This window comes from Culex pipiens, chromosome 3, assembly GCF_016801865.2.
Source record: "Culex pipiens pallens isolate TS chromosome 3, TS_CPP_V2, whole genome shotgun sequence".
NCBI classification, from domain to species: Eukaryota; Metazoa; Arthropoda; class Insecta; order Diptera; family Culicidae; genus Culex; species Culex pipiens.
In genome coordinates, this window is record NC_068939.1 from 49597133 (window position 1) to 49612327 (window position 15195).

General features: G+C 35.7%; 1 protein-coding gene across 1 annotated transcript; it reads left to right on the top strand.

Moving 5' to 3' along the window:
• The first annotated feature begins 13866 nt into the window (after positions 1 to 13866).
• LOC120413233 (nucleoside-triphosphatase THEP1) lies at positions 13867 to 15067 on the top strand. Its single transcript, XM_039573962.2, has 3 exons — positions 13867 to 14360; positions 14420 to 14585; positions 14645 to 15067. Exons 1-3 carry the CDS (start codon positions 14330 to 14332, stop codon positions 15012 to 15014), a joined length of 567 nt encoding a protein of 188 aa, XP_039429896.1. The 5' UTR covers positions 13867 to 14329; the 3' UTR covers positions 15015 to 15067.
• The last annotated feature ends 128 nt before the right edge of the window (positions 15068 to 15195 follow it).

The window sequence follows — 15195 nt, forward strand, 5'->3', positions numbered from 1 at the left end:
TTTTGTTATTTTTTTCATTTGTACATATCACAGATTTTCTTGAATATATTAATGTCAAGTATTCAAAATTTAGACAGAAGAGATTAAAGTAAAGCAAAGCGGCTGCATTGAAAAAAGCAATTTAGAGGCCATCCATAAACCACGCGGTTTTTTTTTAATTTAGGAAAAAATGAAAAAAAAAATATTCAAAATCCCAAATTGCCACAGAACGCAGGATCTTCAAATTAAAAGAAAGGATTTTGTTTTTCTGGCAGATAAAATTTAAACACGGAAACTTAACACAAAAGATATAAAAAAACAAATATTTTAAAATAAAAATTAGAAAAAATATAAAAATCTTGAAATTTCTATATTTACAATTCAATTCGATTTTATTGGTGAATAATCAAGATACAATATAAAGTCCTTCAAAAATAACTAGATTAGAGCAATTCTCTCAGATTTCCGTCATTCGATTTTTTTTTTGTGTTTTTTAATCCGGCTGAAACTGTTTTGAGGAAAATCTGAAAATCGTTTCCGTTTCAACCGTTTCCGAGATATTGGGAGTCGGTTGTGGAAAATTGGAACGCGTGGACGCTGAACAGGATTATTTTGTTTGCTAATTGTTTGGTATAATCAAAAAAGTCCTTCCTATATCATCGTTGATCGGGAGGCACGACGGCGTGTGAATTGCTGCATAAGCAAATGATATTTAAGTGTCCGAAGTGATTAAATAACTGTCCTTTCTATATCATCGTTGATCGAAAGGCACACTGTCGGTTTAAGTCGTCTGGGTAATTGTGGTGCCAATTCGATGCCAACATTTCAAAAAGCATCATGTACAAACCATGCGTTTTGAGAAAAACGCATTTGAATGTTGAGCATCCATTTTCAATTACCATTTTTATATAAAAGCAAAATAAGATGTTCTAATGATAACAAACGATGAAAAACGTTGCATTTGTTGATACTTGATCATCCATATTCAATAAAACATTATTTCCGTAATTTTATTTGAGAAAAACAAACATAACTTCTTTTGAAATCACCAACGTCGATATCACCCTGCTGTCACTGAGGGGGGCGCTTTGTTATGATTCGTTTTTCTTCGCCGAATGTACATGGCGCTTTTTTCATGTTGCTTTTTTTTCGTCACGAGGTTTATGTAGCCTTTTGTTTGACAGGTTGACAGGGCTATATAAACAGGGACTGCTGATGGCAGAGATTTTGTTTATGTTACTTTATTTAAAATCATGATTAAACAGACTTTACTGAAGTAACTTTTGCTCATTTTTGGTGGAGAGGTAGCTTATTAGAAATACTTTCAGAATATACAATAACCCAGAAAGTGTCATGTAGAGAATAAGACGGGGATAATCAATATTAGCAAAATATATTTGTAACTTAATTATTGCATTGCAAAATAGATACTAGAAATCATTTATGACCTTTTATAATGTTAGAATCGAAATTGAACGAAGCGAGAGCAACGTCGTGGTCGTGTGCCATGCAATGGGCCAGCAACGCGCGTTTGTCTGTATGAGTGTGAGTGCGTCGTTTGTATGCGCAACGCAAAGTGAGAGTGAGAACGAACGAAGTCAATGATTGCTGCGATGCAAGCGCAGCCGATGACGGTTGGAAACGCGTTGCGTCAGAGAGAGATATATATATGAGAGATTCGTAAGTGTGTGTGAACTCTGGGAATGATCGTGATTGAGTGTCATCCTGTCAGGTTTTCAGTCTGGTTTGGAATTTTGCAACGGAAGGTCTTTTGACGACGATTTGCAAATTCAATTTTAAAATGGCTTCACGGTGAGCAAAGAAAAGGTTTTATAGGTGTGTTTACTACATGTCAAAATGGTCAAAATGTACATGATGCCTTTTGAAATGTTACCGTCGAATTATTATAAAATAACTGTGCGCGAGTGTTTTGAGTGCATGATTGACAAAGGGAGCGTGTGGTCGTAAAAATATTCGGAGTGAAAAGTGATTTTTTTTTTGTGTGTGCCTTTTGTTTCGCATTTTTGTCGTGTATTGTGTGTTGCGAAGAGATTTGAAATTTGCTCGCGTTACCTTAATTGTAGAAACATTAAAAATATACTGATAAGTCCGCCCATAGCACTTATGCTCGGTTGGCACGCGTTCGATTAAAAAAACTTTCTAAATCATCACTAATTTATCTTTCCGCAGCCGACTGCCTAAGATTTAAAAAATTCAACCGATAAACAAAATGCTCATGGTCACATCACTGCCATTCGTGAATCCTGACCTCATACCCATCTACTAACCCCCTCAAAACTCATGTGATACTTTGTCGGAGAAGCAGTCGATTGGGCGGTCTCTATCACTCAAGTATCGGACTAACATTCCCATCCACTTCCCCGTGACTCTACCACTGGTCGTGGCCGGCGCCGGTATTGATCAGCATGATAGGGGCCTTTGAGAAGTTGCGAAGCGAGGAAAGATAGCACCCACTCATCTTCCACGGCTCGTGGATGTAACTTCTGGAGGTCCTGGTCAATAACGGAGTAGCAACTGCGGGTGGGCACCTATGCTTATGCTTATGCTTAATAACTGTGCGCGAGTGTTTTGATGTGAAAGTCCTTCCCATAGCATCGTAGCTCGGATGGCTCGCCAACGGGTTTATTATGGAAGTCCTACCCATATCGTACCCTACTAACCCAAAAAATACATAATTCCGTGATGCTTGCAAAGTATAGAGAATTTTACCATTTTTCAAAAACATTAAAAAAAAGTTATTTAAAAATGGCTATAACTTGAAAACGGTGCACTTTATCTAAATTTCCCTGAAGATTGCGATTGCAAATTCGCAATTTTACATCGAAAAATTTAGTTCAAAAATTTTTGCGACCAATATTTCGATTTAAAAAAAAACAGTATTGTTTCAAAAATGCACAACGTTAACTAAGACACTAACTAAGAATTTAAAAAAACTTACTAAAATTCAAATAGTTGAAAAATTAAAAAAAAATGTATACTATTTTAAGGCTGCACAGCAACCAAGGATGTTGTTGTTGGGACCATCCATAAACCACATGGACATTTTTTTTTTAATCTGGTACCCCCCCCCCCCCCCCTCGTTGACAATTGTCCATACAAAAAAAAAACTATTTTGTATGGATCGTGGACAATCGCCACCCCTCCCCCAAAGTGTCCACGTGGTTTATGGATGGTCCCGTTTTCTTTTTCCAAAATTGTTAATGTTACGGACCCAATCCTGCAAGAATCTGATTGTAAAAATAGTAAAAATTCCTCGTGAAAACATTCAATCTAACTAAGAAATTTCTTAAAATTTGGGTTTCTGACTTGAACAAATATTTCTCCAAAAAAAATCTAAGCAGCCTGGACTGGACAATTATTACATACGAGCTGTTCTCTACAGAATCGGTCTTTTTTCTTTTATTTTATTTTTTGTATTTTTTAATCCAGCTGAAACTTTTTTGGTGCCTTCGGTATGCCCAAAGAAGCCATTTTGCATAATTAGTTTGTCCATATAATTTTCCATACAAATTTGGCCGCTGTTCATACAAAAATGATGTATGAAAATTCAAAAATCTGTATCTTTTGAAGGAATTTTTTGATCGATTTGGTGTCTTTGGCTGTCTTTGGATGGATATGGACTACACTGAAAAAAAATGATACACTATTTTTAATTATTTTTTTTTATTTTTTGATATGTTTTAGAGGACATCAAATGCCAACTTTTCAGAAAATTCCAGAATGGGCAAAAAATCTTTGACCAAGTTATGATTTTTTGAATCAATACAATTTTTTTCAAAAAATCGAAATATTGGTTGCAATTTTTTTTCAATTTCATTTTTCGATGTAAAGTTGAATTTGCAATCAAAAAGTACTTAAGTGAAATTTAAAAAATATTTTCAAAAATGTTAAATCAAGACTTACACATCAAAAGAGCGTAGTATTGAATATTTGGCCTTTTTGAACTGTTAGCCTTGATTAAAAAATTTATGAAAATATTTTTTTCGAAAATATTGGAAAATTTCACGAATGTTTCATGTTTTAACATTGTAAATCGGACCATTAGTTGCTGAGATATCGACAATAGAAAATGATGGGTTGTTTGGGTGAGACTTAGAAAACATCAATTTTCTTGTCAAATTTCAGCAACTAAGGGTCGTATCAACAAAGTCCGAATAAGCAAAATGTAGAGAATTTTCTCAGTTTTTCAAAAATATTTTTTTCAAAAGTTGGCAAACATAGGCACTATTTTTAAAAAATCAATAACTCCGGCCACTTCTTCGTCGGCGGGTCTTGGCGCGGCCGGTTCGTCCGCTGGCGCTGGGATGCAGGACGACAGCAGCAGTATGGCGTTGCCGCGGGAGTTTAACGAAAATTCCAACTCGCTGGCGATGGAATGCTGAGACAGATGGCATCCATCTAGCAACGAGTGGTCCCACTAGGATGTAGTTCATGTGTGTTTTGTATTTCTTTTTTTGATTAATTTTCATTTTCCTGTTTCAACCGTACCGGGTGAACTATTTCTTTTCTCATTGCCGTACAATAAAGCGCGCGTGCACAGTTCAGGGCGCCGGCCAGCCGTTAATCATAGTTTTAAAACTAACGTTGCGTCATTTAGTAAAAACTCAACCATACGATCGTAAGACTAGATTTAAAGTTGTGTAAATAATAATGGAAACAATTAGTAATAAAATCATGCGATAAAATTGGGTTTTGTTCTTTTTTTTTCATTTGTACATATCACAGATTTTCTTGAATATATTAATGTCAAGTATTCAAAATTTAGACAGAAGAGATTAAAGTAAAGCAAAGCGGCTGCATTGAAAAAAGCAATTTAGAGGCCATCCATAAACCACGCGGTTTTTTTTTAATTTAGGAAAAAATGAAAAAAAAAATATTCAAAATCCCAAATTGCCACAGAACGCAGGATCTTCAAATTAAAAGAAAGGATTTTGTTTTTCTGGCAGATAAAATTTAAACACGGAAACTTAACACAAAAGATATAAAAAAACAAATATTTTAAAATAAAAATTAGAAAAAATATAAAAATCTTGAAATTTCTATATTTACAATTCAATTCGATTTTATTGGTGAATAATCAAGATACAATATAAAGTCCTTCAAAAATAACTAGATTAGAGCAATTCTCTCAGATTTCCGTCATTCGATTTTTTTTTTTGTGTTTTTTAATCCGGCTGAAACTGTTTTGAGGAAAATCTGAAAATCGTTTCCGTTTCAACCGTTTCCGAGATATTGGGAGTCGGTTGTGGAAAATTGGAACGCGTGGACGCTGAACAGGATTATTTTGTTTGCTAATTGTTTGGTATAATCAAAAAAGTCCTTCCTATATCATCGTTGATCGGGAGGCACGACGGCGTGTGAATTGCTGCATAAGCAAATGATATTTAAGTGTCCGAAGTGATTAAATAACTGTCCTTTCTATATCATCGTTGATCGAAAGGCACACTGTCGGTTTAAGTCGTCTGGGTAATTGTGGTGCCAATTCGATGCCAACATTTCAAAAAGCATCATGTACAAACCATGCGTTTTGAGAAAAACGCATTTGAATGTTGAGCATCCATTTTCAATTACCATTTTTATATAAAAGCAAAATAAGATGTTCTAATGATAACAAACGATGAAAAACGTTGCATTTGTTGATACTTGATCATCCATATTCAATAAAACATTATTTCCGTAATTTTATTTGAGAAAAACAAACATAACTTCTTTTGAAATCACCAACGTCGATATCACCCTGCTGTCACTGAGGGGGGCGCTTTGTTATGATTCGTTTTTCTTCGCCGAATGTACATGGCGCTTTTTTCATGTTGCTTTTTTTTCGTCACGAGGTTTATGTAGCCTTTTGTTTGACAGGTTGACAGGGCTATATAAACAGGGACTGCTGATGGCAGAGATTTTGTTTATGTTACTTTATTTAAAATCATGATTAAACAGACTTTACTGAAGTAACTTTTGCTCATTTTTGGTGGAGAGGTAGCTTATTAGAAATACTTTCAGAATATACAATAACCCAGAAAGTGTCATGTAGAGAATAAGACGGGGATAATCAATATTAGCAAAATATATTTGTAACTTAATTATTGCATTGCAAAATAGATACTAGAAATCATTTATGACCTTTTATAATGTTAGAATCGAAATTGAACGAAGCGAGAGCAACGTCGTGGTCGTGTGCCATGAAATGGGCCAGCAACGCGCGTTTGTCTGTATGAGTGTGAGTGCGTCGTTTGTATGCGCAACGCAAAGTGAGAGTGAGAACGAACGAAGTCAATGATTGCTGCGATGCAAGCGCAGCCGATGACGGTTGGAAACGCGTTGCGTCAGAGAGAGATATATATATGAGAGATTCGTAAGTGTGTGTGAACTCTGGGAATGATCGTGATTGAGTGTCATCCTGTCAGGTTTTCAGTCTGGTTTGGAATTTTGCAACGGAAGGTCTTTTGACGACGATTTGCAAATTCAATTTTAAAATGGCTTCACGGTGAGCAAAGAAAAGGTTTTATAGGTGTGTTTACTACATGTCAAAATGGTCAAAATGTACATGATGCCTTTTGAAATGTTACCGTCGAATTATTATAAAATAACTGTGCGCGAGTGTTTTGAGTGCATGATTGACAAAGGGAGCGTGTGGTCGTAAAAATATTCGGAGTGAAAAGTGATTTTTTTTTTGTGTGTGCCTTTTGTTTCGCATTTGTGTCGTGTATTGTGTGTTGCGAAGAGATTTGAAATTTGCTCGCGTTACCTTAATTGTAGAAACATTAAAAATATACTGATAAGTCCAGCCCATAGCACTTATGCTCGGTTGGCAAGCGTTCGATTAAAAAAACTTTCTAAATCATCACTAATTTATCTTTCCGCAGCCGACTGCCTAAGATTTAAAAAATTCAACCGATAAACAAAATGCACATGGTCACATCACTGCCATTCGTGAATCCTGACCTCATACCCATCTACTAACCCCCTCAAAACTCATGTGATACTTTGTCGGAGAAGCAGTCGATTGGGCGGTCTCTATCACTCAAGTATCGGACTAACATTCCCATCCACTTCCCCGTGACTCTACCACTGGTCGTGGCCGGCGCCGGTATTGATCAGCATGATAGGGGCCTTTGAGAAGTTGCGAAGCGAGGAAAGATAGCACCCACTCATCTTCCACGGCTCGTGGATGTAACTTCTGGAGGTCCTGGTCAATAACGGAGTAGCAACTGCGGGTGGGCACCTATGCTTATGCTTATGCTTAATAACTGTGCGCGAGTGTTTTGATGTGAAAGTCCTTCCCATAGCATCGTAGCTCGGATGGCTCGCCAACGGGTTTATTATGGAAGTCCTACCCATATCGTACCCTACTAACCCAAAAAATACATAATTCCGTGATGCTTGCAAAGTATAGAGAATTTTACCATTTTTCAAAAACATTAAAAAAGTTATTTAAAAATGGCTATAACTTAAAAACGGTGCACTTTATCTAAATTTCCCTGAAGATTGCGATTGCAAATTCGCAATTTTACATCGAAAAATTTAGTTCAAAAATTTTTGCGACCAATATTTCGATTTAAAAAAAAACAGTATTGTTTCAAAAATGCACAACGTTAACTAAGGCACTAACTAAGAATTTAAAAAAACTTACTAAAATTCAAATAGTTGAAAAATTAAAAAAAATGTATACTATTTTAAGGGTGCACAGCAACCAAGGATGTTGTTGTTGGGACCATCCATAAACCACGTGGACATTTTTTTTTAATCTGGTACCCCCCCCCCCCCCTCGTTGACAATTGTCCATACAAAAAAAAACTATTTTGTATGGATCGTGGACAATCGCCACCCCTCCCCCAAAGTGTCCACGTGGTTTATGGATGGTCCCGTTTTCTTTTTCCAAAATTGTTAATGTTACGGACCCAATCCTGCAAGAATCTGATTGTAAAAATAGTAAAAATTCCTCGTGAAAACATTCAATCTAACTAAGAAATTTCTTAAAATTTGGGTTTCTAACTTGAACAAATATTTCTCCAAAAAAAATCTAAGCAGCCTGGACTGGACAATTATTACATACGAGCAGTTCTCTACGGAATCGGTCTTTTTTCTTTTATTTTATTTTTTGTATTTTTTAATCCAGCTGAAACTTTTTTGGTGCCTTCGGTATGCCCAAAGAAGCCATTTTGCATAATTAGTTTGTCCATATAATTTTCCATACAAATTTGGCCGCTGTTCAAACAAAAATGATGTATGAAAATTCAAAAATCTGTATCTTTTGAAGGAATTTTTTGATCGATTTGGTGTCTTTGGCTGTCTTTGGATGGATATGGACTACACTGAAAAAAAAAATGATACACTATTTTTAATTTTTTTTTTATTTTTTGATATATTTTAGAGGACATCAAATGCCAACTTTTCAGAAAATTCCAGAATGGGCAAAAAATCTTTGACCAAGTTATGATTTTTTGAATCAATACAATTTTTTTCAAAAAATCGAAATATTGGTTGCAATTTTTTTTCAATTTCATTTTTCGATGTAAAGTTGAATTTGCAATCAAAAAGTACTTAAGTGAAATTTAAAAAATATTTTCAAAAATGTTAAATCAAGACTTACACATCAAATGAGCGTAGTATTGAATATTTGGCCTTTTTGAACTGTTAGCCTTGATTTAAAATTTATGAAAATATTTTTTTCGAAAATATTGGAAAATTTCACGAATGTTTCATGTTTTAACATTGTAAATCGGACCATTAGTTGCTGAGATATCGACAATAGAAAATGATGGGTTGTTTGGGTGAGACTTAGAAAACATCAATTTTCTTGTCAAATTTCAGCAACTAAGGGTCGTATCAACAAAGTCCGAATAAGCAAAATGTAGAGAATTTTCTCAGTTTTTCAAAAATATTTTTTTCAAAAGTTGGCAAACATGGGCACTATTTTTAAAAAATCAATAACTCCGGCCACTTCTTCGTCGGCGGGTCTTGGCGCGGCCGGTTCGTCCGCTGGCGCTGGGATGCAGGACGACAGCAGCAGTATGGCGTTGCCGCGGGAGTTTAACGAAAATTCCAACTCGCTGGCGATGGAATGCTGAGACAGATGGCATCCATCTAGCAACGAGTGGTCCCACTAGGATGTAGTTCATGTGTGTTTTGTATTTCTTTTTTTGATTAATTTTCATTTTCCTGTTTCAACCGTACCGGGTGAACTATTTCTTTTCTCATTGCCGTACAATAAAGCGCGCGTGCACAGTTCAGGGCGCCGGCCAGCCGTTAATCATAGTTTTAAAACTAACGTTGCGTCATTTAGTAAAAACTCAACCATACGATCGTAAGACTAGATTTAAAGTTGTGTAAATAATAATGGAAACAATTAGTAATAAAATCATGCGATAAAATTGGGTTTTGTTCTTTTTTTTTCATTTGTACATATCACAGATTTTCTTGAATATATTAATGTCAAGTATTCAAAATTTAGACAGAAGAGATTAAAGTAAAGCAAAGCGGCTGCATTGAAAAAAGCAATTTAGAGGCCATCCATAAACCACGCGGTTTTTTTTTAATTTAGGAAAAAATGAAAAAAAAAAAATATTCAAAATCCCAAATTGCCACAGAACGCAGGATCTTCAAATTAAAAGAAAGGATTTTGTTTTTCTGGCAGATAAAATTTAAACACGGAAACTTAACACAAAAGATATAAAAAAACAAATATTTTAAAATAAAAATTAGAAAAAATATAAAAATCTTGAAATTTCTATATTTACAATTCAATTCGATTTTATTGGTGAATAATCAAGATACAATATAAAGTCCTTCAAAAATAACTAGATTAGAGCAATTCTCTCAGATTTCCGTCATTCGATTTTTTTTTGTGTTTTTTAATCCGGCTGAAACTGTTTTGAGGAAAATCTGAAAATCGTTTCCGTTTCAACCGTTTCCGAGATATTGGGAGTCGGTTGTGGAAAATTGGAACGCGTGGACGCTGAACAGGATTATTTTGTTTGCTAATTGTTTGGTATAATCAAAAAAGTCCTTCCTATATCATCGTTGATCGGGAGGCACGACGGCGTGTGAATTGCTGCATAAGCAAATGATATTTAAGTGTCCGAAGTGATTAAATAACTGTCCTTTCTATATCATCGTTGATCGAAAGGCACACTGTCGGTTTAAGTCGTCTGGGTAATTGTGGTGCCAATTCGATGCCAACATTTCAAAAAGCATCATGTACAAACCATGCGTTTTGAGAAAAACGCATTTGAATGTTGAGCATCCATTTTCAATTACCATTTTTATATAAAAGCAAAATAAGATGTTCTAATGATAACAAACGATGAAAAACGTTGCATTTGTTGATACTTGATCATCCATATTCAATAAAACATTATTTCCGTAATTTTATTTGAGAAAAACAAACATAACTTCTTTTGAAATCACCAACGTCGATATCACCCTGCTGTCACTGAGGGGGGCGCTTTGTTATGATTCGTTTTTCTTCGCCGAATGTACATGGCGCTTTTTTCATGTTGCTTTTTTTTCGTCACGAGGTTTATGTAGCCTTTTGTTTGACAGGTTGACAGGGCTATATAAACAGGGACTGCTGATGGCAGAGATTTTGTTTATGTTACTTTATTTAAAATCATGATTAAACAGACTTTACTGAAGTAACTTTTGCTCATTTTTGGTGGAGAGGTAGCTTATTAGAAATACTTTCAGAATATACAATAACCCAGAAAGTGTCATGTAGAGAATAAGACGGGGATAATCAATATTAGCAAAATATATTTGTAACTTAATTATTGCATTGCAAAATAGATACTAGAAATCATTTATGACCTTTTATAATGTTAGAATCGAAATTGAACGAAGCGAGAGCAACGTCGTGGTCGTGTGCCATGCAATGGGCCAGCAACGCGCGTTTGTCTGTATGAGTGTGAGTGCGTCGTTTGTATGCGCAACGCAAAGTGAGAGTGAGAACGAACGAAGTCAATGATTGCTGCGATGCAAGCGCAGCCGATGACGGTTGGAAACGCGTTGCGTCAGAGAGAGATATATATATGAGAGATTCGTAAGTGTGTGTGAACTCTGGGAATGATCGTGATTGAGTGTCATCCTGTCAGGTTTTCAGTCTGGTTTGGAATTTTGCAACGGAAGGTCTTTTGACGACGATTTGCAAATTCAATTTTAAAATGGCTTCACGGTGAGCAAAGAAAAGGTTTTATAGGTGTGTTTACTACATGTCAAAATGGTCAAAATGTACATGATGCCTTTTGAAATGTTACCGTCGAATTATTATAAAATAACTGTGCGCGAGTGTTTTGAGTGCATGATTGACAAAGGGAGCGTGTGGTCGTAAAAATATTCGGAGTGAAAAGTGATTTTTTTTTTGTGTGTGCCTTTTGTTTCGCATTTGTGTCGTGTATTGTGTGTTGCGAAGAGATTTGAAATTTGCTCGCGTTACCTTAATTGTAGAAACATTAAAAATATACTGATAAGTCCAGCCCATAGCACTTATGCTCGGTTGGCAAGCGTTCGATTAAAAAAACTTTCTAAATCATCACTAATTTATCTTTCCGCAGCCGACTGCCTAAGATTTAAAAAATTCAACCGATAAACAAAATGCACATGGTCACATCACTGCCATTCGTGAATCCTGACCTCATACCCATCTACTAACCCCCTCAAAACTCATGTGATACTTTGTCGGAGAAGCAGTCGATTGGGCGGTCTCTATCACTCAAGTATCGGACTAACATTCCCATCCACTTCCCCGTGACTCTACCACTGGTCGTGGCCGGCGCCGGTATTGATCAGCATGATAGGGGCCTTTGAGAAGTTGCGAAGCGAGGAAAGATAGCACCCACTCATCTTCCACGGCTCGTGGATGTAACTTCTGGAGGTCCTGGTCAATAACGGAGTAGCAACTGCGGGTGGGCACCTATGCTTATGCTTATGCTTAATAACTGTGCGCGAGTGTTTTGATGTGAAAGTCCTTCCCATAGCATCGTAGCTCGGATGGCTCGCCAACGGGTTTATTATGGAAGTCCTACCCATATCGTACCCTACTAACCCAAAAAATACATAATTCCGTGATGCTTGCAAAGTATAGAGAATTTTACCATTTTTCAAAAACATTAAAAAAGTTATTTAAAAATGGCTATAACTTAAAAACGGTGCACTTTATCTAAATTTCCCTGAAGATTGCGATTGCAAATTCGCAATTTTACATCGAAAAATTTAGTTCAAAAATTTTTGCGACCAATATTTCGATTTAAAAAAAACAGTATTGTTTCAAAAATGCACAACGTTAACTAAGGCACTAACTAAGAATTTAAAAAAACTTACTAAAATTCAAATAGTTGAAAAATTAAAAAAAATGTATACTATTTTAAGGGTGCACAGCAACCAAGGATGTTGTTGTTGGGACCATCCATAAACCACGTGGACCTTTTTTTTTTTAAACGGGTACCCCCCCCCCCTCGTTGACAATTGTCCATACAAAAAAAAACTATTTTGTATGGATCGTGGACAATCGCCACCCCTCCCCCAAAGTGTCCACGTGGTTTATGGATGGTCCCGTTTTCTTTTTCCAAAATTGTTAATGTTACGGACCCAATCCTGCAAGAATCTGATGGTAAAAATAGTAAAAATTCCTCGTGAAAACATTCAATCTAACTAAGAAATTTCTTAAAATTTGGGTTTCTAACTTGAACAAATATTTCTCCAAAAAAAATCTAAGCAGCCTGGACTGGACAATTATTACATACGAGCAGTTCTCTACGGAATCGGTCTTTTTTCTTTTATTTTATTTTTTGTATTTTTTAATCCAGCTGAAACTTTTTTGGTGCCTTCGGTATGCCCAAAGAAGCCATTTTGCATAATTAGTTTGTCCATATAATTTTCCATACAAATTTGGCCGCTGTTCAAACAAAAATGATGTATGAAAATTCAAAAATCTGTATCTTTTGAAGGAATTTTTTGATCGATTTGGTGTCTTTGGCTGTCTTTGGTGTCTTTGGATGGATATGGACTACACTGAAAAAAAATGATACACTATTTTTAATTATTTTTTTTTATTTTTTGATATGTTTTAGAGGACATCAAATGCCAACTTTTCAGAAAATTCCAGAATGGGCAAAAAATCTTTGACCAAGTTATGATTTTTTGAATCAATACAATTTTTTTCAAAAAATCGAAATATTGGTTGCAATTTTTTTTCAATTTCATTTTTCGATGTAAAGTTGAATTTGCAATCAAAAAGTACTTAAGTGAAATTTAAAAAATATTTTCAAAAATGTTAAATCAAGACTTACACATCAAAAGAGCGTAGTATTGAATATTTGGCCTTTTTGAACTGTTAGCCTTGATTAAAAAATTTATGAAAATATTTTTTTCGAAAATATTGGAAAATTTCACGAATGTTTCATGTTTTAACATTGTAAATCGGACCATTAGTTGCTGAGATATCGACAATAGAAAATGATGGGTTGTTTGGGTGAGACTTAGAAAACATCAATTTTCTTGTCAAATTTCAGCAACTAAGGGTCGTATCAACAAAGTCCGAATAAGCAAAATATAGAGAATTTTCTCAGTTTTTCAAAAATATTTTTTTCAAAAGTTGGCAAACATGGGCACTATTTTAAAAAAATCAATTACTGCGACTATTTTTAAAAAAATTACATAAAAATGGCTATAATTTGAAAACGGTGCACTTTATGAAAATTTCACTAAAGAACTTTTTGATTGCTATTTCAATTTTACATCGAAAAATGAAATTGAAAAAAAATGCGATCAATATTTCGATTTTTTGAAAAAAATGTATTGATTAAAAAAAATCATAACTTGGTCAAAGATTTTTTGCCCATTCTGGAAATTTCTGAAAAGTTGGCATTTTATGTCCTCTAAAACATATCAAAAATAAAAAAAAATCAAAATAGTGTTTTTTTGCAAATCAAGTTTTAGTGACAAAAGTGAAATTAAAAATCACCAGTTTTTTTTACAGTGTATCATTTTTTTTCAGTGTAGTCCATACCCATACCTACAACTTTGACGAAGACACCAAATCGATCAAAAAATTCCGCCAAAAGATACAGATTTTTGAATTTCCACATATAATTTTTGTATGGGCAGCTGCCAAATTTGTATGGAGAATTATATGGACAAACTAATGATGCAAAATGGCTTTTTTGGGCATACCAAAGGCCCCAAAAAAGTTTCAGCCGGATTTAAAAATACAGAAAAAATCGGATGACCGAAATCTCAGTCTGCAACCCGTTAAGATCGCCATCTCTTTGTCTTGAAATTAAATTTTCATTGTTTTCAGAAAAAAATCTAGGAGGCAGACGAACTGTCGGGAAAAATGTCTCTTATTCTAATCACAGGAATGCCAGGTAAACTAAATTTCATATAAAATCAAGCTCTATGAAAACAAAATTGTACAATTTATCAGGCGTGGGTAAAACCACCATCATGCGTCACGTAGGCACCGAACTCCAGCGACGTGCAATCGCATTCGACGGTTTCTACACCGAAGAGCTGCGCAGTTCCAGCGGAGAGCGGTCCGGTTTCGACATCGTTACATTCGACGGTAAACGAGCACCACTTGCACGAACCAGGTTGAATTTTCGAGCTTCTTTATTTTTTTTACAGTGCATTGATTTTCATAAACTTTCAGCGACTCCATTCGCAACGCTCCCGCCAAAAATCGCGTCGGAAAGTACACCGTCTGCGTGACGGAATTCGAATCCGTAGCATTGCCGGCGCTGGCCATTCGATCCACAGCCAATCTGCTTCTGCTGGACGAGATCGGCAAGATGGAGCTAAAGTCGCGCCCCTTCGAGGACAGGCTGCAGCAGATAGTGGACGCCGTCACGGCACCACCTGAGGGTCGGTTGAAGTTTGTGGCCACCGTGCCATTAAAGGCCTCGCTAAACATTGTGGAACGCTTGAAGCGGACGCCGGGCGTGCAGCTTTTCCACGTGACCGTGTCGAATCGGGATAAGATGAGGCAGGATATTTTGGAGGCCGTCGTGAGGATGGTGTGAAAATGTGGACAAGTTCTGCCAAACTTAAATTCAATAAAACGATTTTGTTGAAATTGTGTTAAATTCAAATTATTTTTTTTCCGTGTTTCTTCATAAATATTGCCCACTTTCGTCACTTTCAAGCCCACTGTGCATTTTAGATCACTTTCGCGAAACGTCAAAGCCCATCACAACCACAACG